Source organism: Prunus mume, linkage group LG3 (assembly GCF_029339155.1).
Source record: "Prunus mume cultivar Tortuosa linkage group LG3, ASM2933915v1, whole genome shotgun sequence".
NCBI classification, from domain to species: Eukaryota; Viridiplantae; Streptophyta; class Magnoliopsida; order Rosales; family Rosaceae; genus Prunus; species Prunus mume.
In genome coordinates this window covers 13,638,694-13,660,792 of record NC_142700.1, presented here as the reverse complement: position 1 = coordinate 13,660,792, position 22,099 = coordinate 13,638,694, and the positions used below count along the sequence as shown (strand labels likewise).

At 37.6% G+C, this 22,099-nt stretch overlaps 6 protein-coding genes and 1 non-coding gene across 8 annotated transcripts; 3 read left to right on the top strand and 4 right to left on the bottom strand.

Moving 5' to 3' along the window:
* The first annotated feature begins 273 nt into the window (after positions 1-273).
* On the top strand, positions 274-4,083 carry LOC148918797 (heptahelical transmembrane protein 4-like). Of its 2 annotated transcripts, none has more exons than XM_089049200.1 (4): positions 274-654; positions 983-1,245; positions 1,742-2,054; positions 3,112-4,083. In XM_089049200.1, the coding sequence occupies exons 2-4, from the start codon at positions 986-988 to the stop codon at positions 3,763-3,765; spliced, it is 1,227 nt and encodes a 408-aa protein (XP_088905326.1). In that variant the 5' UTR covers positions 274-654; positions 983-985; the 3' UTR covers positions 3,766-4,083. The 2 variants fall into 2 exon arrangements, with proteins under 2 accessions (XP_088905326.1, XP_088905325.1); XM_089049199.1 differs by having other exon boundaries at positions 277-654; positions 1,742-2,066.
* A 71-nt stretch (positions 4,084-4,154) lies between these two features.
* On the bottom strand, positions 4,155-4,228 carry TRNAT-AGU (transfer RNA threonine (anticodon AGU)). Its single transcript has one exon. It is a non-coding gene; the product is annotated as a tRNA-Thr (tRNA).
* A 716-nt stretch (positions 4,229-4,944) lies between these two features.
* LOC103336826 (glycosyltransferase 6-like) lies at positions 4,945-6,844 on the top strand. Its single transcript, XM_008239940.3, has one exon. The coding sequence runs from the start codon at positions 5,224-5,226 to the stop codon at positions 6,475-6,477; it is 1,254 nt and encodes a 417-aa protein (XP_008238162.2). The 5' UTR covers positions 4,945-5,223; the 3' UTR covers positions 6,478-6,844.
* A 994-nt stretch (positions 6,845-7,838) lies between these two features.
* LOC103336447 (galactomannan galactosyltransferase 1-like) lies at positions 7,839-10,618 on the top strand. The gene is made up of 2 exons (XM_008239489.3): positions 7,839-9,529; positions 10,184-10,618. The coding sequence occupies exon 1, from the start codon at positions 8,134-8,136 to the stop codon at positions 9,478-9,480; it is 1,347 nt and encodes a 448-aa protein (XP_008237711.2). The 5' UTR covers positions 7,839-8,133; the 3' UTR covers positions 9,481-9,529; positions 10,184-10,618.
* LOC103336819 (uncharacterized) lies at positions 10,398-11,741 on the bottom strand. The gene is made up of 3 exons (XM_008239927.3): positions 11,367-11,741; positions 10,987-11,287; positions 10,398-10,872 (listed from the first exon to the last, which is right to left on the bottom strand). The coding sequence occupies exons 1-3, from the start codon at positions 11,451-11,453 to the stop codon at positions 10,784-10,786; spliced, it is 477 nt and encodes a 158-aa protein (XP_008238149.2). The 5' UTR covers positions 11,454-11,741; the 3' UTR covers positions 10,398-10,783.
* Positions 11,742-11,912: 171 nt separating this feature from the next.
* Positions 11,913-15,523, bottom strand: LOC103336437 (serine carboxypeptidase-like 2). The gene is made up of 13 exons (XM_089048708.1): positions 15,345-15,523; positions 15,025-15,170; positions 14,413-14,489; positions 14,178-14,294; positions 13,884-13,986; positions 13,770-13,807; positions 13,583-13,684; positions 13,364-13,450; positions 13,009-13,237; positions 12,829-12,845; positions 12,350-12,729; positions 12,214-12,259; positions 11,913-12,112 (listed from the first exon to the last, which is right to left on the bottom strand). Exons 1-13 carry the CDS (start codon positions 15,497-15,499, stop codon positions 12,029-12,031), a joined length of 1,581 nt encoding a protein of 526 aa, XP_088904834.1. The 5' UTR covers positions 15,500-15,523; the 3' UTR covers positions 11,913-12,028.
* Positions 15,524-18,377: 2,854 nt separating this feature from the next.
* LOC148918795 (uncharacterized) lies at positions 18,378-19,244 on the bottom strand. The gene has a single exon (XM_089048958.1). The coding sequence runs from the start codon at positions 19,039-19,041 to the stop codon at positions 18,556-18,558; it is 486 nt and encodes a 161-aa protein (XP_088905084.1). The 5' UTR covers positions 19,042-19,244; the 3' UTR covers positions 18,378-18,555.
* Between the last annotated feature and the right edge of the window lie 2,855 nt (positions 19,245-22,099).

Below are 22,099 nucleotides of genomic sequence, written 5' to 3'. Positions count from 1 at the left end.
GTTTTCTATTTAATTTATTTTCATTTTTAGATTAGTAATTTTTAAATTATTTTTTTGTATTTAATTTAAGAATTCATATCAATTTGTCCATAGTGTATAATGTCGGCACATGACAATGTCTGTATGTTTTGTTCATTTAATAAATTTCCTGTGTGGTTGGTATTGAAAAATCCTTTTTTACCTTTTTTTTTTTCAATGCCATAAAATCTCCGAGGCTGCCGTGGTCTAACTAAGCACTTGAAAAAATATATTTCATTATTCACAAGACAAGTCATTTTCCTCCAAACGTGCCAAACCCAAACTCATATAAGCCTCTCTGCCCGATCGAGGAACGTCCATTGGCATCTCCGCATCTCCTCAAACGAATCTCTCCTCTCAATTTCCAAGCTATTTTAGCAACCGACGTCCATTTTTCTCTTGTGGGTTTTTATCGATCCCCAAGAAAACCCAGTCATTGACAAAATTCCTTGGCTTCTCATAATCCGAACACTCGTTTTTGGAATTTATTCCTAACGACAATTGTTTCATTTCTGATTATCACCGCTCGAATATACATATATAAAAAAGGCAAACACTAAAAACCCGTCTGAGCCAGAAGAATCTTCTTCTGGGGCTGCTTTGATTTTTCTCAGCTGGTGGTTCTTCAAGTTGCAGGTACGTTTTCTCATCTGGGTTTTTCTTGTTGAGCTTTGCTTTCCCACAATTATGCAAATGATTGTTATTAGATTGTTGATGTTGTGTGCCGCTTGGTTTCCAAGAAAATGCAGCAAAAGAAAAGGGAAAATAAATTCTTTTTGTTGGGTTTTTACTTTTATGTTCTATCTGCAATTGTTGAAAGCTCAATTCAAAAAGGAAAATTTGATGTGATATTGGATCTTTTGTCTTCCATGCAATGAAAGATCAATGCTTTAGAATCTGGGTTCATTTCTTGGTATCTTATAAATTTCATTTTTTTGGGTCAACTTTGGTATCTTATAAACAGAAAATGGGCAGTGAGATCCAGAATTTTGAAGATTCAAAACTGTCATCTGAAGCAATGGAGGACCATCAGGCGTGTTCACCGAAGGAAGGTAAAGGAAAGCGGCTGTGGAAGAAGGTGAAGTATCAGCTGGTTGAGTACCACACTTTACCCAACTACTTAAGGGACAACGAGTACATTTTGGGCCATTACCGGTCCGAATGGCCGTTGAAGCAGGTCTTGCTTAGTATGTTTACTATCCACAATGAGACGCTAAATGTTTGGACGTAAGGCTTTATCCTGTTTATGAGTCATTTTTTCAATACATAAATGGGTTTTATATGATTCTTTTGTCTGTACCTATAATTTGTTTAGTAGGTCTGTCGCCTTCAGGTAACAGCTATTAATTTGGTGCTTAATTCAAATAGTTTCTATATTTTTCCCCTTGAAGTTTATAATATTTAATGGGGAGTTACATTTGTGAATTATAATGAGAAAGTAAAAACTGTTTAAAATATTGTTATTTCTTCTGAAGTTTATTAAAGTGGATTAGACTGTTCGAATACAAATGAGCTGAAAATGTCTTCCATATTTCTTTGTCAAACCTACGGCGTTTCACTAATGTAGAAGTATGTCTCCTTGCCTTTTTTTCCAGAGGTCTCCTGTTAGTTGTCTTTAACTTTTATGCATATAACGTTTTGGTAACTGAAATGTAGGAACTCAAAGGGCATAAACTTCAACACTTGACAATCTCATTTCTCTAACAAATTAGTACTTTCACAGGCATTTGATCGGGTTCTTCCTTTTTCTCTCCCTGACCATATACACTGCAATTAAGCTTCCAGAGGTCGTTGATCTTCATGCTCTACAGCATTTTCCTGATGTGCTGAAAAAAGCTGATTTGCACAAATTACATGAAGAATTCATGACATGCCTCCCTTCCTTACCCAACATGCCTCATCTGAACAGACTTAGAGAAGAGTTGAAGACTTCATTACCTTCAATGGATCTGCTGCCGTCACTCTCTGGTTGGCATGTCATGGAACTTCTGAATAATTGTTTGCCTCAACGATTCTCCCATGGCAACCAAACTGATGTTTGTGTTCTGGTACTCTTTAAGCCCTAGAACGAATTATGTTAACTTATCATACGATTGCTGATATTATTTGTTATATTATTAATTATCTGTTAGGCGTTTAGAGTATTCCATCATGTTCTCTTAGCTGAACCTGTTTGTATGGGAATTTCTTGCATTTATTGGTCTCTAATGTCTGATGTCAAGAAATCCTCAAAGTATAGAAAACTTAGAAAACAAGTTAAAAACGCAGAAATCATCTATTGCTCCAAAATTGCAGGATTTGAAGACCGAATTAAATAATTTACTCTTCCATCTTTTTCGTTTGTAGACCCTAATGGGTTTGACAAAGATGTCCTCATCAATGTCACTCTCTGCTGAAATGACACTTGTTCTCCTGATTTTCTTAATTATCAACAGGGTCCTCTCTTTTCTTTTTTGGGTTCTGCAAACAATTGATCTACTGTTGTTTCAGTTGTCATATGTGTATAAGATAACCCATGTGTTAGTGCCCCTGGAATTACTTTTGAAGTTGAATTACCTCTTCATGGTTTTCTGTCAAATAGCTTATGCTAAATAGGGTCTTGCATCCTTTAATGAACATTTAACTGTTACTTTCTTCTCCAACCCAATAGGAGCAACAAATGGTTTATTTATGTTGAAATAATTTTATATTTTGGCTACTCAAATTATCATATAATTGTCCATGTAAGATGACATGCGGGGAAATTGAGCATACTCTGCATTGATTGTTGTGTCCTATTTCCTAAATGGTTGACATCTAGTGCTGGATGCATTCTTAATGTTGAGCAGTTTACAATTTTATTATGCGACTAATGGTACTAGAGTACTAGTTGCAATGAATTATTAGCCCCTTGAAGAAATGTATTAAATTGAACAGACACACAAACACACACAATCGAATTGTGTGAGTTCTTGGTGCACTTAACTGTATAAACCATGAGCAACTAAGATCCCCAATTCATGTAAATCTACTTTCCATTGTCAATGTTAATGTTTATGGGGAGATTTATCCAGCTAATAGCTTTTTATTTATTTGTTGTTCTGAATATTGCAGAGTAGCATGAAGGAGGATTTAGCAAACATAGTAGCACCACTTATGCTGAGGCCAATCACACGATGGCCATTCTTTGCTTTCTTGGGAGGAGCCATGTTTTGCTTGTTGTCCAGCAGTGCATGCCATCTTCTCTCATGCCATTCTGAGCGAATGTCATATATCATGCTCAGACTGGACTATGCTGGAATTGCAGCCCTTATATCTACCTCATTCTACCCCCTTGTCTACTACTCCTTCATGTGTAACCCTTTCTTCTGCAACCTCTACATGGGATTTATAACCCTCTTGGGAATTGCTACAGTATTGGTTTCCCTCATACCAGTCTTTCAGAATCCTGAATATCGTATTGTTCGTGTATCTCTATTTTTAAGCATGGGCATGTCTGGGATTTTACCTGTTATGCACAAGCTTGTCTTGTTTTCTGATCAACCTGAGGCACTCCACACAACCGGGTATGAGATTCTAATGGGGGCTCTCTATGGGGTTGGAGCCTTGGTTTATGCCACAAGGGTTCCAGAACGATGGATGCCTGGGAAATTCGACATTGCAGGGCACAGCCACCAATTGTTTCACATATTAGTAGTGGCAGGCGCGTACACTCATTACCGTGCGGGGCTTGTTTACCTCAAATGGCGCGATCTAGAAGGTTGCTGAATTAGTAAATTAGGCAGATGCCCTCTAGTGGACTAGTGGGTGAGGTCTTTTGTTTGTTGTTCTTCTTTGTGTAGCTGAAGACTGAAGTTGGTGTAGTGTAGATATGTGATTGCCCATTGCCACTCAAATTCAAGCACAATGTTAAACGTTGTGCTTGGTTCCAAAAAAAATATATATATTATTTGTCAGAAATTGAAAAAAAAATTGTCTTAGAGTATTTAGCCGGACGTGTAGAACAACTTGTAAGTTGTAATGTTCGTATCAAAATCCAATATAATAAAGACGCTGGCTTCCCTGTGGTTTGTGTTTTAAATTAAATATTATTTCTTTCTAACTTCGAAGCTTATTAGGATAGCCCGTACAAAAGGGGATAAAAAAAAGAATTGTTTTGCTTTCATTGAGAGTCGAACTCAAGACCTCCCGCTTACTAAACGGGTGCTCTAACCAACTGAGCTATGAAAGCTTCTTGTTTATGTAACCACCGGCAGTTAATTTAAAATAATTAATACTTGGGCCTGTGGGCCATTATGTCACACGGACACAGACAGAACATTTACGCATGTCGTTTTCTCTGGTGGCCCATGGAGTCATCGTTGCAAGTAAGTGAGAAAAAGAAAAATTGTAAAAGCAAATGAGAAGCATGAAAAGCATAAAGTTGTTGGTGATAAATAAGCAACGATTTCGTAATAACTTATGTAATCTGCAGCTTTGGAAATTCACACAATTAGCTCAAGACTTGAAGATTTCCCTCCTTTTTGGGGGATGTGTGGAGAAAGTTTCTAAAGATAAAAATGCATATCTAATTATGTAATTAACTTACTTGATCTTTTAGCTGATTACAGTATATCTTTAAAGATACAAAGGAAATGATCAATTTATTGCAAATGCAATGTCTACAAAGTTGTCCTAATAAACTAAAAAAATTTAGCAGTGAAATTAGTATAGGAGATAATCTATGTTGTTGATTTTTTTCTAAAGTAAAACTGTAGAGTTAAAGCCGCACGCCTTAAAGAATTTTTTTGACTCATTTTCTGTATACTATTAGCGGGTTCTATGTGATGAATCAATATTTTACTTATCGATGAAGTTTCAAATAACATTTGGATAGTCTTAAAATCACTTAAGTTACTCTGAATGATGTTACGATTACACTGAAAAATTATACATGACCGATCGAGCCAAGGGTTAGCACAAAAACAGTGTAAAACACCTTAGATCAGTAGATCAATCATAAAACACTGCAATAACTACCCACCATATTTGCCTCCATAGCTTTTAGGAAAACAATCCGTGTCTCCCATAAACGTCTTCCAAAACATAAATTAATTTTAGGCAAGTGTCACTTGCCTCCCAAGCCACACCCAAAATCGAAAATCCCCAAACCTCATTTCTCTATCTTAAAAAAGAAGTCTTGACCAGTTTCCCTCACACTAATTTCTCAGCCCCCAAACAACTTTTATGGCGAAATCGATCCATCAAACAAAACCCTGTGCAGACGGGTTTTGTTTTCTCGCTGGCCTCTTCTTCGGCCTTTTTTGTTTCTGGTCCCTGACCCTTTACCATTACAAACCCCATTTTGGCTTCATCCCTTTTTCTGCAAAAGCCTCAGATTACGGGGCGGAGGCTCCGATTCTCCATTCCGACCCACCCCATGAAACCTTCTACGACGACCCGGAACTGAGCTATATCATAGAGAAGCCGGTCAATAACTGGGACCAGAAGCGACGCGTTTGGCTAGACCTTCACCCGTCATTCACCGCCGGGTCACGAGATCGGGTCCTCCTTGTCACCGGATCGCAGCCGTCCATTTGTAAGAACCCGATTGGCGACCATCTCCTTCTGAGGTTCTTCAAGAACAAGGTGGACTATTGTCGTCTCCATGGCCACGACATTTTCTACAACGACGCATACTTGCATCCCAAGATGGACTCTTATTGGGCCAAGCTACCTATAATTCGGGCCGCGATGCTGGCCCACCCGGAAGCTGAATGGATCTGGTGGATGGACTCTGACGCCGTGTTCACCGACATGGAGTTTAAGGTTCCGCTGGGCCGGTACAAAGACCACAATCTTGTGGTCCATGGTTGGCCCAATATGGTTTATGAGGATAAGAACAAAAGTTGGACTGGGCTTAACGCCGGCGTATTGTTAATTCGAAACTGTCAATGGTCTATGGATTTGATTGATGTATGGGCCTCGATGGGCCCATTGAGTCCGGATTTTGAGAGGTGGGGTCAGATTTTAACATCAGTATTTAAAGACAAGTTATTCTCAGTCTCGGACGATCAATCATCTCTGATTTATTTACTTTTTACGAATAAGGAGAAATGGGGGGACAAGACTTATTTAGAAGGAGAGTATAATTTGGAAGGTTATTGGTTGGCTTTAGTTGGGAAATACGATACTTTGACCGAGAGTTATATTAAGATGGAGCGAAACGAGGGCATTTTGAGGAGGAGACATGCGGAGAAAGTGAATGACTGGTATGATGCAGAGAGAGAAAAATATCTCCAGGGGCGTGAGAGGAGACCTTTTGTGACGCATTTTACAGGTTGTCAACCGTGTAGTGGAGAGCACAATCCACAATATTCAGCCGATTCGTGTTGGAATGAGATGAAGAGGGCTTTGAATTATGCCGATAATCAAGTGCTTAAGAACTATGGTTTTGTGCATCCGGAATTGAGTTCCTCAGAAGTTTCTGTTGTAATCTAATCATAATATTTTTATTTCAACTTATGATCCTTAGAATCCGTAGAGTGGACCAGCGAAGCCTCTAATATATTATCAAATCGGAAATGCTGCCAAATGAGAGAGAGAGAGAGAGAGAGAGAGAGAGCACTTGGCCAATAGAAAAACACATGAGTTTGGTGGCCTATATATGCTTATGGATGAACTAGTTGTTTATGTTAATAAAATGAATTAAAATATTAGGGCATTAGATTAGAGAGGTAAAGTATAAACAAACTACATATGGAAGTCATTATGTTGTGAATCTTCTGACACTCGTATCTGGCTCTCTTTGTGTTTGTGTTTATCATTGTTTACTAAAATATCAATGCAGATTATTTATTTTCTAATTTTTAAACATTATCTTTTATCTATGACACTTCTTCCAATTGGGGAATTTTCCATGCGCTAACCATTTTCTAGGGAAAAAATGAAAATACATGTGTAGTTCAATACATAGTTGAATTGAATCAACCAATTATAAACTAATGTTGGACAAAATATAGCTAAATTCCTACAAAGAAAAAATAAAGAAAATAACTTAGTTTAGAGCAATTGTTCCCTTGAGGAAAAGTTTTGGGTTCGAGTCTTAATATTCGTATACAGTGTAAGTTAGTATATTATTGTCCCTCTTAACATGAAATGTCCTTACAAAATATGGGTAAATTCCTACGCATAAAAATAAAGAAAATAACTTGGTTCAAAATTGGCAAGAAATCAAGCAAGGCATGAAAGTTATACTCAAATATTGATTATGGCGTTAAAAATGGAGGAACGAATTATTGTTTGAATTTTCGGATTGCTTGAGCAAGTTTAAAGTGAACATGTTTTTGGTGAGGAAAATATTTTATTTAATATTTATTTTTAATTTTAGAATAAGTTACCATTTGTGATATTATTTTCTCGATATGATTTTAAAATTAGGATTTGAACTGTGTTCTTGTTAGTTAAGTTTAGGATTATTATGGAACTTTAGGATTTGCCAGTTATTAAGGTTTTGAGTTTACTTTTTAAAAACGCATGAGCTTGTATTTGTAATATTATTCATATAATTATCATAAAGTCATTGCGATTTTATCATATTTTTTTATTGATTTGAATTTTTTAATTTCAGGGGTCAAATGCTAATCAGAGATTATTGGCCAATAAGTTTTGGACTATATAGTTTTGAGGGATTATAAACAAGGTCCATGTTTCCTTATTGTCTCCTCAAAATGACCATAATACCCTCAACCTCTCCGATAGAACGCAGCCATACACTGTGTAAAACTGTAACCGTTGGTGTTGGTCACGAAATTTCTAACCCAAAAGTGTCGGTTCATAATTACATAATCCAGGTGTCACCTTGAACAAGACTTGACCAGACATGGGACCCTCGCACTGCCGTTGATCACGTTGAAGCCCTCTCTCCTGCCTGCCTTCCTTGTGGCGTACTTTAGCATCTTCTGCGCTTCAAAACCGACTGTGCACACTCCCTTTAAGCCGCACTTAAAAAACTTAAACCCTCTGCTAAGCATATCTATCTACACACCAGCAGAGAGACCAGAATAGAAGATTAAAGAAACTTCATCCATCCATCCATCCATCTATGGCCGCCAAAGGACGCCGTTGAGAACCCAATCTCAGCCACACACAGCTATAATGCTCTCGCCTGAGCTCCCTCCAATGTCGAAACCCTCTCCCAGAACCAAGCCCTCTTCTTGGCTCGCCGATAGCGTGCTCTTCCTCAGCGGTGCATTTCTCGCTCTTCTCGTCCTCTTCACTTTTTACTCCTTCGTAAGCACTTATTCATCCCCCAATTTCGCCCGTACGGTAACTTCTCCGCCGCCCACCGCCGAACCCGATCAATGCGCCGATGATGCTAACCTACGCCGCGACCCGCCGGACCCGACCTTTTACGACGACCGGGAAGTCCGGTACACGCTCGGGGACCCGGTTCAGAACTGGGACGAGAAGCGGCAGCAGTGGCTGCTCCTTCACCCCTCTCTCGCCGCCGGAGCAGGGGAGAGGATTCTGATGGTGACGGGATCTCAGCCGGCCGCGTGTCGCAATCCTATCGGCGATCATCTCCTCTTGCGATTCTTCAAGAACAAGGTGGACTATTGTAGACTCCACGGGCACGAAATCTTCTACAACAACGCGCTGCTGCACCCGCGGATGGGCAGCTACTGGGCCAAGCTGGCAGTAATCCGGGCCGCCATGGTGGCCCACCCGGAGGTCGAGTGGATCTGGTGGGTCGACTCGGACGCGTTGTTCACCGACATGGAATTCAAGCTCCCGTTGGACCGGTACAAGAATCACAACCTCGTCGTCCACGGCTGGGCCCACCTGGTCATGGAGACGCACAGTTGGACGGGGCTCAACGCCGGCGTGTTCTTGATCAGGAACTGCCAGTGGACCATGGATTTCCTCGAGGTGTGGGCCAGCATGGGCCCGCAGACCCCGGACTACGAGAAATGGGGAGAAACCCTCCGGTCAACGTTCAAGGACAAGGCGTTCCCGGAGTCAGACGATCAGACGGGCCTCGCTTACTTGATCTACAAGGAGAAGGAAAAGTGGGGGAAGAAGATTTATCTGGAGAGCGAGTATTATTTCGAAGGGTACTGGGCGGAGATCGTCGGGACGCTTGACAAGATCGAGGACCGGTACGCGGAGATAGAGAGAGGGGAGGAGGACAATGCGGTGCGTTTAAGGAGGCGGCACGCGGAGAAGGTGAGCGAGCAATACGGTGCGTTTCGGGAGGAGTATTTGAGCGAGGCGGGGTACGGGAGAGGGAGCTGGAGGCGACCGTTCATCACGCACTTCACCGGATGCCAGCCGTGCAGTGGGAGGCACAACGAGATGTACAAGGCGAATTCGTGTTGGGATGGGATGGAGAAAGCGTTGAATTTCGCTGATAATCAGGTGCTTCGCAAATACGGTTACGTGCACCCGAGCACAATGGATCGTGCGGTCTCGACCGTGCCGTTTGATTACCCGTCCGAGTAAGATTAGCCCATCAATTCAAGTCATCCTACGGTCACTTTGAAAAAGAAAGGTACGGAAGTGCTTTTGCTTTTGCTTATTCTGCTTTTGGGGTTTGCTTAATTAATTAATTAATTAGCTTTTTAGCTGAGCAAAAGCCAAAGGTGTTTGGCTTGTTGGTGGGTTTTAGATTTTTCAAGCGGTGCATGATGGGAGCATGATTTTCCACTTTTCATAGGTGATGATAAAAGCAAGCAAAGCATTATAATGTGTGTTTGCCTTTGTTGTGTTGTGACTTAAAACTATGCTCCAAATAGTACACAATAAAATGACTAAAATATTGGTCTTGGATTTGTTCAGTTGAGAAGTTAGAGCTTCACACATAAAAGGTCTCTGGGCAGTTGTTTCTAGATGATGACAATTTGAGGACCATGATGATATCTAAATTGCTGGGAACAATGATAATATTAATTGTTTTTTTCCCCTTTTTAATGAGGAATTAGATAATTACATCCTTTCTCTTTAGACAAACAAAAAGAAACACATATTAAATTTCTGATACTCTGTTTTATTAGCTACTGCTGTCACTTAGCTACCTTACCTACCCTGTTTTATTTTGCTAGCATTACTCTTCATTCTTCATAGCTTATTGTAGTATTTGATAAGCTCTAAGCATTAATCGTCTAGAACTTATGATGGTGTTTCATATTTTGATTCTTGATTATAGGAACTCTGGCTCTTCATGGTGTATGCGCTATGCGAAGCTTCCGATAATTCCTGGACTAGTGTCACTTTCGGTAGCAGGTAGCAGATAATTCCCGGACCAGTATCATTTCCGGTCACGTACTTACATGTTATGTATGAGGCTAGTCTAGCAATATGCAGACACTTTCATTCTCCAGTTTATATTTAGAATTCACTTCTACATTTTCCCCTTATGGTTCTTAGTGCATGTTTATTTACATGTATTCGGGATGTACAGAGAAGTATCGAGTGCATCTCCCGCTTAGATTTTCAGTAATTCTTGTAAATCCAAATGTTACTACTTTTGTCAACAAAAAAAAAAAAAAAGAAGTTACCATGTAGCCTAGAATGTAATAAATTTGGTTGAGAAACATTGGAAGCTCAACCTGTTATAGAACCGAGCTTAAGCATTTGCGCACATCATTTTGGTATACATTTCAATTTTCAGTATCCAGAGAAGTATACAAATCATAAAGTCATCCGAAGCATCAATCATTCATTTTCGTCACATTGTAAGCTAATTTTTTCTAACCACCATGCAAACTTCTAGTAAGAAAAATTTCAGTGCATAATTGCCCTTCCTTCAATCTTGCTCTCTTTCCCTGGCCAGCTTCTTTGCCTTCCTCCTTTGCTTTACCTTGTTCTGATTACTGCAAGCAGCTGGCTCATCTCCTGAACAAACCCAGCCTCGTGTGAATTTTCAGTTTCCACTTTGTCATATAAAATTGTCAAAAACAGAACCCATAATTTAAAAAACACAACAGCAAATATGAAAAAATTTCTAACCTGGTTTCTCGACGATAGCAGAATCAGGTTCCTCAGAGGCATTACGTCGAACACCTTGAGCTTCATTTTCACCTTGATCGACGGTTGGAGGTAAAAGGGGCCCAATAAGTTCCCTACGGCGGGAAGCATCTTCCTTGAGCTTCTTCTTGCGGAGTCTCTTCCGCTGAGCCCTTGTAAGCCTCTGAGGGTCACTTTCACCATTACCATCATCGTCCCCGCTCGTCGTTGCAGACCCACTCTCCCCCGAGTCTTCTTCAAAGTTTTGATGTAAAATGCTCAATGGCACTTCTTCATCTTTTGGCTGTAAACAATTTTATCCTTAGTTACAATGAAAAAGTTGCAGAAAATTATTAAAAAGATCAGAGAGAGTGTGTGTGTACTGGTGGTGATGATGGAGGGGAAGGAGGCGGGAAAAGTGTGTTGAGGACAGCTTCATTGAACTTGCGTCTCTTCTCTTCCCTGCGCATCTTGATGAAAAAAATAACCAAAAACCACTGAAATTGCTTGGTTCTTAGCTTTAAACAAGAAACGATTTACGACACGCTGTTTGGGATCGTTTCTCTGGCAGTTATAGTTTGGCCAAGGGGTTGTTATGTTTTCTAAGCTCTGGTTTCCAGCTTATACTATGCCGCAGCTTTTAAATGAAATGAATTTTTATGGTTGAAAACTAATATTATGTGAGCTGTTATTGGTACTTCTCATAATGAAAGAATGAGGGAGAAATGAGTGCGGATGACTATTTTGACTACTTGCCTCCTTACATGTACTCCTTCATACAAATCATAATTTGACATATATACAGCAATAATTCGTTAAAAACACAAAAAGAAAAACTTCTGCACACATGTTATACTGTAGGAGCTCTTACTTACCTAATAAGGAGGGAATATTTTCCTTACAACAATATTATCGCCACATAACAGACATAAAATATACAAAATTTATTGAACATTTTTATCCAAATTCAATATTAAATAATATGGAAACATGGTAACAAAAGGTGCTTATGTAACTAAAAAGTTTGCAACTCTGGAAACGGTGGTCACAGCGGGTCTTGGGAGATCCACCTTTTGAACATGGCAAAGCACTCCTTAGGCTTATATTCTGGAGCTGTGTGACCTCCTCCCTGCACAGAACCAACAAATTATGAATAATTCAATTTTCTATATTATTAGGCCATCATTTCCGCTGCTAACCTTAGTGTAGGAAATTCACAAGCACTCTTACCTTAACAGTTGCAAATGTAAAGTTGTTTGAATGTTTCCTTGAGTATCTGCACACAGGAAACAACAGCAGTAAGCGAGATTTCAATTCAAACCTGCTACAAATTATGTAGCTACCTTGTGAAGCATTTTCAGCCTACAGTGCAATTTCACCGTCAACTAGCCACAGTCTCCAGAGATGAACGACGGTAAAGTTCAGAGACCTAATCCATGCGAGGGTTCCCAGGTAGGGTACCACCATGTCATGGTCAAAAGGCGCTTCATGTTCACAATGTAAGAGAATGTTGAACAACTGTAAAGTAAACTCACTGTAGGAAATGCTTAAGTCTACATAGATGTGTGTGTGTGCGCGCGCGCGCGCGTGTCCGTGCATATTATACACAAAAATTCCTGCTGTAAACAAAAATTTATGACATTTCGTTTTACCTTTTGGGAATAAAACCAGAGGATTTTCTGGATGAGATGCAACAGCAGCAGCTTGCCATACAGAAGATATTTCCAAAGTGTGGTTAGCTATCATCTATCTCTCAACACCAGAAGTTATCGAGCTCTAATATACAGGTTTTGCACTCATCTCTTCTCATGCGGTCGCCCAAAGTTTATCCTATGTGGTAAATACTAGGCATCGTTTCCCAACTGGTGACACAAACGAATTTAGTTGAAGTTAGATTTGTGAATTTCTGAGGTATTTGAGGAGTATATGTTTATGCAGCGGTGACCATGACATGGTGGTACCCTACCTGGATCAGCAAATTCTCGTAATCCTGTAAAGAGGGCCGTCATTTCCGCAACACCTAGCTCATTAGAAGTACTACGGAAAATTGAAGAATTACCCTGCACCCAAATTTTGGAAAACCAAGTCCTGGCTCTTGAAGTTTTGGAAGAAGGCTCAGGTGAATCAAGTTAAGTTTAAATTGCGAATCTTCCGAGCTTTCCAGGAGATTCTTCTGGTGGTCCTTACTATTTGTGTCGGAGCTTGGTCTACACTGAGGCTCCAAGATGTGCTCAAAATTTAATTTTTCAGTGCACTACAAAGGCAAACAAAATGGTATCTAATAAACAATGTGGATAAAATGTAGGGAAACAGATTATAATTCTAGTTTGAATAGGAAAAAGACATATATACATTTATATATATGTAAAAATGTTCCCACCACTGAGAAAGCCTGGATATCCATTGCACATTGTTTATTGCTTTGGTTGATTCCTGTGTACAGTCCTTTGCAACTCTTTTTTGCTGACTAAGAAAAATGTGCAGCCACTTAAATATTCATATTAGAAGTACGTCAAACTAAGCAGATGGATGGAAACTAGATGCGTTACATTCATGGATGACGAACTTGAGAATATAGATAATTGATTGTTTTAGGTACCTTGTAGAGTTCATCTGGTATAAGTGCGAGGTGATGGGCAAATGGAACCCTTGAATTTGCATCAATATTAATATCTGTCAATGGGTTCCCAAGTAGATAACCCTGGAAAAGTTTCTAAAAGTTCTTACGCCCTTTAGAAAATGCAACTTCCTGGTGAAGTAACAAAGTTTGGTACTACAATACATACTTTGAAATTGATTTCTGGTATGCTTCCGGCTTCAATACCTGCAGTATCATAGCAAGCTGGTTAATGAGTCCATCGACAGTTAATTATATGAGAAATTGTTTGATATGTCAACACCCTTTGCTATTTCTTCAGCGACAACTGGAACAATCATGCCAGAGAATGAGTCACCAGCAATGTAGATTGGGTTTGAAATGAATTCAGGGTGAGAGAGTAACCACTGCATAATAAGAAGAAGACGATGCACGCAAATCAAGTTCATGAACGTATAACATATATGCTAAAGTAAAGAACAATATTCTCTTTTGTACTAGATACAGATCTTAGTAGAGTCACGAAACATCTTATCATGCATAATGCCGGGTGCTTGTGTTTGCATATCATCTCACTGCAATTGTTGTGCTAATTTACCTTCTTGAGGAAACCATAAATATGATTAATAAACAAAATATCACTGGACCCTTTCGAGCTTCTTGAATATGAAAACCCGGTGCCAATAGGTGCATCCACAAATATTATGCTGGAAACCTAATGCATCACGATTATGCAGAAAACAACATTAGGAAATTGCAGTAATGAGAAGAGCAGTTGTCCAAGAATAAGGATAGTTAACATGCACATTTGAACAGGTATAAATTTATCTTGCCTTTGTCCATGAGTACGGATTAATCACAAATGTTGGTAAGCTACCATTATACTCCACCATGTTAAACTTCATAGGGCCTACACAAAACCACAAATTAGTCAAAAGCTTCTTGCGGACTGAGGGTAAGGCTCATTTAAGATGGAAAGAATTTCACTGTGAAGGAATTAGAAGCTGGTAAGCACTTGTTAGAGACCAGTCATTCAGTGGAAAGGTGATCGAGAAAGCTTAAAAAGATAAAGTTACAATAATTCTGTTTTATTTTATTTTATTTTATTTTCTGGAACAGTAAAATTGTACTTTATGAGAAATGCTCTTATGTTCAAACTCTCATTCTAGACTACTATTAGTATTACGAAGACTTTTATTCCTATGAGTGTGTGATGTGTCGTTCAGGTTCACAATCTCTACTATCATATGATTGCCGCTTAGATTCGCAGCCAAAAAAACAATGTACAGAATTTGTTGGAGGCCAATTGTGTATAACATGGATACTAGACTAAAGCACCAGACTTTCACATTAATCAAATGATAAATCACAACAAAGAAGCAAAAAAAAAAAAAGTCATAGAAATATAGTAGCACGTTAGTCTAAGTTGCATTTGGTGTACAAACCTATCTCAAAAGCAAGCCCAGATAGACCAGAGCACGTAGGACCACCAGTGAGCCAGAGCATAAGAGGATCATCCCTTGGGTTTCTTTCAGATTCAACAAAGTAATAGAAGAGCTGCACATCTTCTTTCTCATCAACCCCAATATACCTGGAACCCATCACCAAGGCCACACACACAGATATATTTGAAATGTGCTGAGATTAATTAGGCATGATCTTACAAATTCATGGATCAATTTATTCCAAAATATTTGTAAATTCAACGAAGAAAACAGAAGGAGTTGAAAGAGGAATGATCACTATTAAGTAGCAGATGACTCACCCAGTTTCAAGTTTGAAGGGAAGGAAACCAGGAAATCCTGGCAGGGACTTGATAACTGTGCCAGTAACCAGCTGTGGTTTTGAGCAAAGCAGCAGACTAAAGATCATATGCAAACAAAGCCACTTGATATGTTTGGCACAAAACTCTTCTCCCATCTTCTCAAAGTGTTGTTGGGGGACTGTGAAATGATTGCATGGTCGATGCCATGTGTCCACTTTTTGGTTTATGGGTTGCAAGTGTCAACATTGTCAGGGTCACTTCTGGGTTTACTCTTTATGCACATTTATGTTTATTCCAGTTTGATTTGGATCGGTTTCACAATACAATACAAAATTATGTCATCTTTTTATGTTTTAATTTTTTTAAAAGAAATAATATTGCAACGCGGCTATACTTTGTTTGTTTTGTTTTTTAATTATTTTTTTCAAAAATAATATAGCCGTGCGACTATATATATATAGTCGGATCCTTTTTTTCCTTTTAAATTTGTTTCCCCAATTTTTGTTTATCAATAATAGTCTCTATTGTTCCCTTTTGAGGTTCTTTGGCTCTTCCTTAAACTATGACTAGGCATTTGGACCGACAAACTGGTTTGCATAAATGTTAATTATATTTATAAAGTTGGAGTTAGTGGGAGTCGAACCCTCCAACGTATACTCTCATTTCCAACCAACCAATATCTTGTGTTAAATATTTATAACTAATATATTTAAATGATAGGTTGACCAAAATATATATATATATATATTTAAATGATATCAATTACAACAAAACTGTTAAAAAATATAAATGTTAGAGTTAAAACCCTAACAAGACTCATTCTCTTGCGCCGTTCAGATGTCTATGCTCGATTTTTTTCTCCTAATTTTTCAAAAAAGAAATAGTATAGCGGTGGCTATACTCCTTTGTCTAATATTAAAAAAAATTCGTATAGCAGAACGGCTATACTCGGTTTTTTCCTAATTTTTAAAATATAAATAGTATTGCGACGCGACTATACCCTGTTTTTCAAAAAAAAAGAAATAGTATAGCCTCGCGGCTCTACTTGGTTTTTTTAAATAAAAATAAATAGTATAGCCGCAAGGCAACACCTGGTTTTTAAATTTTTCAAAAATAAATAGTATAGCCGGCCGGCTATACCATGTTTTTATTTTTTTAAAAAGAAAATAGTATCGCCGCGTGGCGTATACTCTGTCTTCCCAATTTTAAAAAAGAAACAGTATAGCCTCACGGCGATACTTGGTTTTTTAAATAAAAATAAATAGTATAGCCGCAAGGCAATACTCGGATGTTTAAATTTTTTTCCAAAATAAATAGTATAGCCGCCCGGCTATACCCTTTTGTTTTAAAAAAGAAAATAGTATCGCCGCGTGGCTATACTCTGTCTTCCCAATTTTAAAAAAGAAATAGTATAGCCACACGACTAGACTCAGTTTTTTCTATTTTTTATAAAACAAATAGTATAGTCCCCGGCTATACTCGGTATTTTTTTCTTAATTTTTTAAAATGAAATAGTATAGCCGCCCGGCTTGGAATACTTTTTTTTTTTTTAAAGAAATGTTATTAATTCAAACAAAACTTAAAAAAAAATATAAAGTTAAAACCCTAACAATTCTCATTCTCTTGCGCTGTTTCATTTCAGACTCCTTCTTTAGTTCATCTCTCTCTCTCTCTCTCTCTCTCTCTTCTTCGGGCCTAAGTGGGCTTTAGTGGATGCATGATTCATGCCAATGATTTGCAGCAAACTGGATCAGTAGGAAAATAAGATAATTGGTCACTTCAATGGAAAAACTAGAAAATATACTTTAGGCATGCAACTATAGTTCATCATGGTATTATGAATCTCGTCACTTGGCAATATATTCAAAAGTTGTGGTTAGATTTGAGAATCAATCGCGCCTTCAATCATTGAGAAGACTGTTGCAACTTGCAACGATGTCAAACAGGCTTGAGATTGCAATCTCAAAGTGGACGCACTCTGCTCTAATACAAAGAGATTTCAACCTTAACGACGGAGTTAAAACTTGGTGGGCCCACTCACCCAGAGCTTCAGTGTAAATACGACTCAGCAGCACTAATAAATATCCAAGCCTGGGTGTGTATATCATGCCCCAGCTCATGCCTGGAGGAGATAATATATCCTATCAAATCAGGTATCCTAAAATCAAGGGACTTTTCCTCCTCCATGACTTGTTCCTAAAATGCCGTATTAACTTACCAACCGGTTAACGCTTGAGCGTTTCTGTATACACAAATTTGTACAGCGCATATAATATGAGAGTTGCTTATTTACTATAAATATGAGAGTTGCTTATAGTAAATGAGATTCTCATTGAAAACTTATAGGGCACCGTCATCCAAAACTTATTGTATCATCCATGTTAGTGGCTCAACACTATCAAGTTGTTTACCAATATTTTCTATTTATTAACATTTTGCGATGACTTTAAAATTGACTTTAAATTAAAGAAATAAACCACCACTCCATTAAACAACTCCCAAAAGCCCAATGGAAAATTACTCTGAATAAAGAAATTCGACCAACCACGTGCATTTTGGTCTTGCAAATTCCTTTTTTTCCAAGGGTCCAAATAATGAAAGACATTGGCCAACTAACTCAAACTTGTTCACCTGTTTTCCACATGAAATAATGGACGATTGATGATCTGCATTTGGAAGAGAACATTTATTAGAAATTGATATATTTTTCGTGTTCTAGGACTGTTTCAGATACTCAATAGAGATTTGAAGACATGCAAAATGAGCTAGCGGCTAGCCAAAGAATGTACAATGTTGATGTTGGTGTTCTTTCTCTTATATGAATTAACCTTTCGTGGTTACTGCGTTTCTACATTTATATTAACCCTATGGTATTTGTGGTTGTTCTTGCACTGACCTTTATGACTAGCCTTTATGCTTGATTTATAAATGCAATATACGGTTTCCTTTATTTTTAAAAATGTACTAATTGAAGACTAATTGAAGTTCTATATATATATATATATCTCACAATTAGTTTAAGAATCACAAAACTACAACAAAAGTTCCAAACTAAACATTAATGTTGGTTCAAAATCCCTACCAACAATCAACTTAGCTAAAAGACTTGAAGAAATTAGGATTAAGATCAACACAAAACAATTGACTTTGAGAGATAGTCCGCCTCCCTTCTAATTTGTTCTTTCATATTTGACTTGCACAATTTGCTCCACTAGGACATAATTGTTCTCCTAGAAACAGCGTAACTTCTACTTCTTGGATACACATCTCTCTTCACCTTGACTTCTTCTTCATCAAACTCACAAGCCTTGTCTTCATCAATCCTTCCAATCCCAACGCTACGACTGCGAGGCACGGTGTTGGGCACTGCCGCCATTGGAGGCTGCCTATGCTGTTGCGCTTTTCGAGCAAGATCGAATTCAACTTTACTTCTTACACTCCTAGTAGAAGCAGCCCTCAGAAGCTCCAGGTAATCTTCATTGTTAGAGGCGCTGGATTTGGTGGAGTTGGTGCTGTAGCTTTTAGGCAAAGAACTTGGGATTTGGGTAGGGCAACCCATCGCCGCGGCATAATCAAACGTACCCGAGCACTCTGTCATGCTCTTGATGTAGAAGTCCCTGGCCATGATTAAAATCCTTATTGGGGACTTCAAAAACCTGGCGAGTCTGCTTTCTTTCCTGGCCTTGGCCATGATCATGTAATTCTAGTTTTGGAAAATTTGTACACCGAATACTTCTGGTTTTTGTGATCTCTTTCCCACGCTAGAGAGCAGGTACAGTGCGTATATATCGAGGAAAGACAAGAAAATGTCTGGAAAGGTAACAAAAGAAGGTATACGATTGTGGAGATTCTAAGAGATAGATGGTTTTGTATTGATGGTTTCGAGGGAGAGCATATATATGTAATATATATGCAATGACGGATATTATATAGAAGAGGTTTTATACGTCTGTGGGCCAATGTATACACATGAAAGCGATGGCTGAGGAGGGAGAAGTTATTGTGCAACACCAGAGACGTGGTGTTATAAATCACTCAAATTATAAACGTATCTAATATTTAATGAGTGCTACTATTTTCACCTACCTGTCTTATTTTCCCACCCATTTTATTTTCAAAATTTTATATATAAATTTACCCCTTCGCAAAATGACTTTTAAGGACTTAAGGAAAAAACCTCAACCCTAAAATAAAAACTCAATTTCATAAGAATTAAAAAGAAAAAAACTCCTTAATTAAACAAAGAGACGCCAAATAAATTAATGAATGAGAGAGGGAATTAATTTATGTTTTAAGGAAAATATATTTGTGTGTTTTAATTATGAGAAAAACCAAAGCAAAGGATCTGGATCCCTAATGGATTAGCAAAGAGAATTTTCTTGAATTAATAATTAAATGGTCTTTTAGGAATAATGATGGGTGGAAATATAGGATTTTATTTTTTCAAATTTATATAGTGGGTGGGAAGATAAGGTGGGTGAGGAAATAGGACAGGGGGATGGAAATAGTAGCACTCTGTTTAATATAGTAGTTTCAATTATATATAATTTATTTGAGATAAATTTGTAAACATCATGTCGGCATATCAGGTGGTGTTACTATAAACACCGAATAATTTCTTGTAAGAAAAAAAGAGAGAGGGTATTTGAGAAGTGGAGATATGTTTTGCAATGTAGACCAAGAAGCAGGAGGGGGTGAGCAAATTGGAGGGATGCGTGGACTTTGTCAAGGTGAAGCCGGATCAGAATTTAGAAGGAAGTATGATAATAACAAGAGTACCACACACGAAATAGTATTAGGAACAAGATACCTTAAAATAAAATTAAAGACAGAAAAATAATTTAACTTGTAGCAGCCCTCATTTGTTTTTGTTTTTGTTTTTGTTTTTTTTTTGTGTACTGAATTTTTTTCCATTATAATAAGGATAGATAGTTGAGCTTTCTATGCTTGCAACAACAAACACGCAACACAGTGTGTTTCCAATGTCATGTTTGCTTAATATGTGGGTCAATGTGCTAAAATATATATATCTTTTTACATTTCCTTTTAGAAAGATGACATTATTTTGTGGTCAATGTCTGATTACACAATGTGAAAGGTAAAGTCCATTTATTATACTGGTTATTGTCACTCGTAGTCGGTCGAAAAATATGATCAACGATAAGTCGAAAAGTATGACGTCAAAAATTTGTGATAATGTTTAAAGTTACCTCGCTACAATACTTCTACTTGCATAATGTTTTGGTAAATTATTTTTGTATTGTCCTCATAACGTAATACAATCTTGCTACAGTTTGACAAAGAAAAACAAATTTACTTTGGCTCTCGAGTGGATATATTAAGTGGCCCTGCCTTATATTATTATTTCTTGGGATGGTCCGGCCTTGGCCGGAATGAAGATCGCCGGCAACCTCCATCTCTGTTTTTTCTATCGGCATAAAAGTCTATTAGTTAAGGGAGGGGATCTCAAAAGAATATTGTGGTTTGAATATCAGAAGAACCTTAAATTAATTTACAATATGTATTGCAAAGATAATAATAGTAACAATAATAAAAATGTTGACAACAAAAGGAAAAAAAAAAAAGGGGCGAGAAAGATCAACGAGTAGTGAAGTGTTTGGACCAAGGACTAGCGACTACTGAGTCACCACGTATCCTTCTCTAACACATTAACATTGAAGGACGCTATGATTTCAATTTGCATGACGCACGTTTAGTTTCAATTTTATAAATTGTGAAATTGACGAATTTAATTTAATATTAAGGAACAAATCATCAAGATATTTATACACACATATAAATTATAATCAGGGCCCTCACTATGGATGTCCTTACTTTTAGGTAACCTCTCTCTAAGGCCTTGCACACATAAATAATAAAGAAAAATATTAAGAAATGTTCTTAAATACCTTTACTGTTATAGCAAAGTTCTCAAGTAGCAGTATTATTGTAGCAAATAGTCTCATTATGGATTCCCTAGATTACACATTTTAAAATAAAATTTAAAAAGAAAGTGAGAAAACACACCTTCGACCATGCTCTCTATCCCGCTACTAAAATAGGGAGACGAGCTCCTAAATCTGAGGAGAAAGAATGAACTCTTAGTGACTCCTATAATTTAATGATGCCTTATTTGATGAGTATTTTAAACCTTTAATTAATATGCCTATTATATATATATATTATTTATATATATATATATATATATCTTTCATTCATAGAGATGCATCATTTATGTTGAATTAAAGAAAGAGACAAACATAGGCTTAGACAAGTTGGCTAAAATGGATGTGTTCCCCACTCTGCACCCAAGTTCAAATCCCCCTTCCCGTATTTTAGATTAGTTTAAAGTAGATTATCACTTATATTAAAAAAATAAAAAAATAATAGTATGACTCTCTTAACTAGAGAGTATCACTTATATTGAAGTTGAATTTTTATAGAGAACTCTTAAAATAGCTTTTGTGTGTTTTTAGCTTAATTTTAACTAAAAAATAGAAAGCATGATTGTAGATCCTCTTATATCGATATCATCTTGATATGCTATTGATATTATCCCCATTTATAGCAAACAGTCATATATAGTCTTGATATTACATAAATATAAGTATCAATATTTTGTCGATATATATGGTCAATTTGTCTATTTTCTATGGTACTATTTGAGAATTTTGCTACATTACTAGTGGTATTTAAGAACATTTCCCAAAAGGATTTGGCATTAAACTGACCCATTATTGGTTTTTTGGGCACTA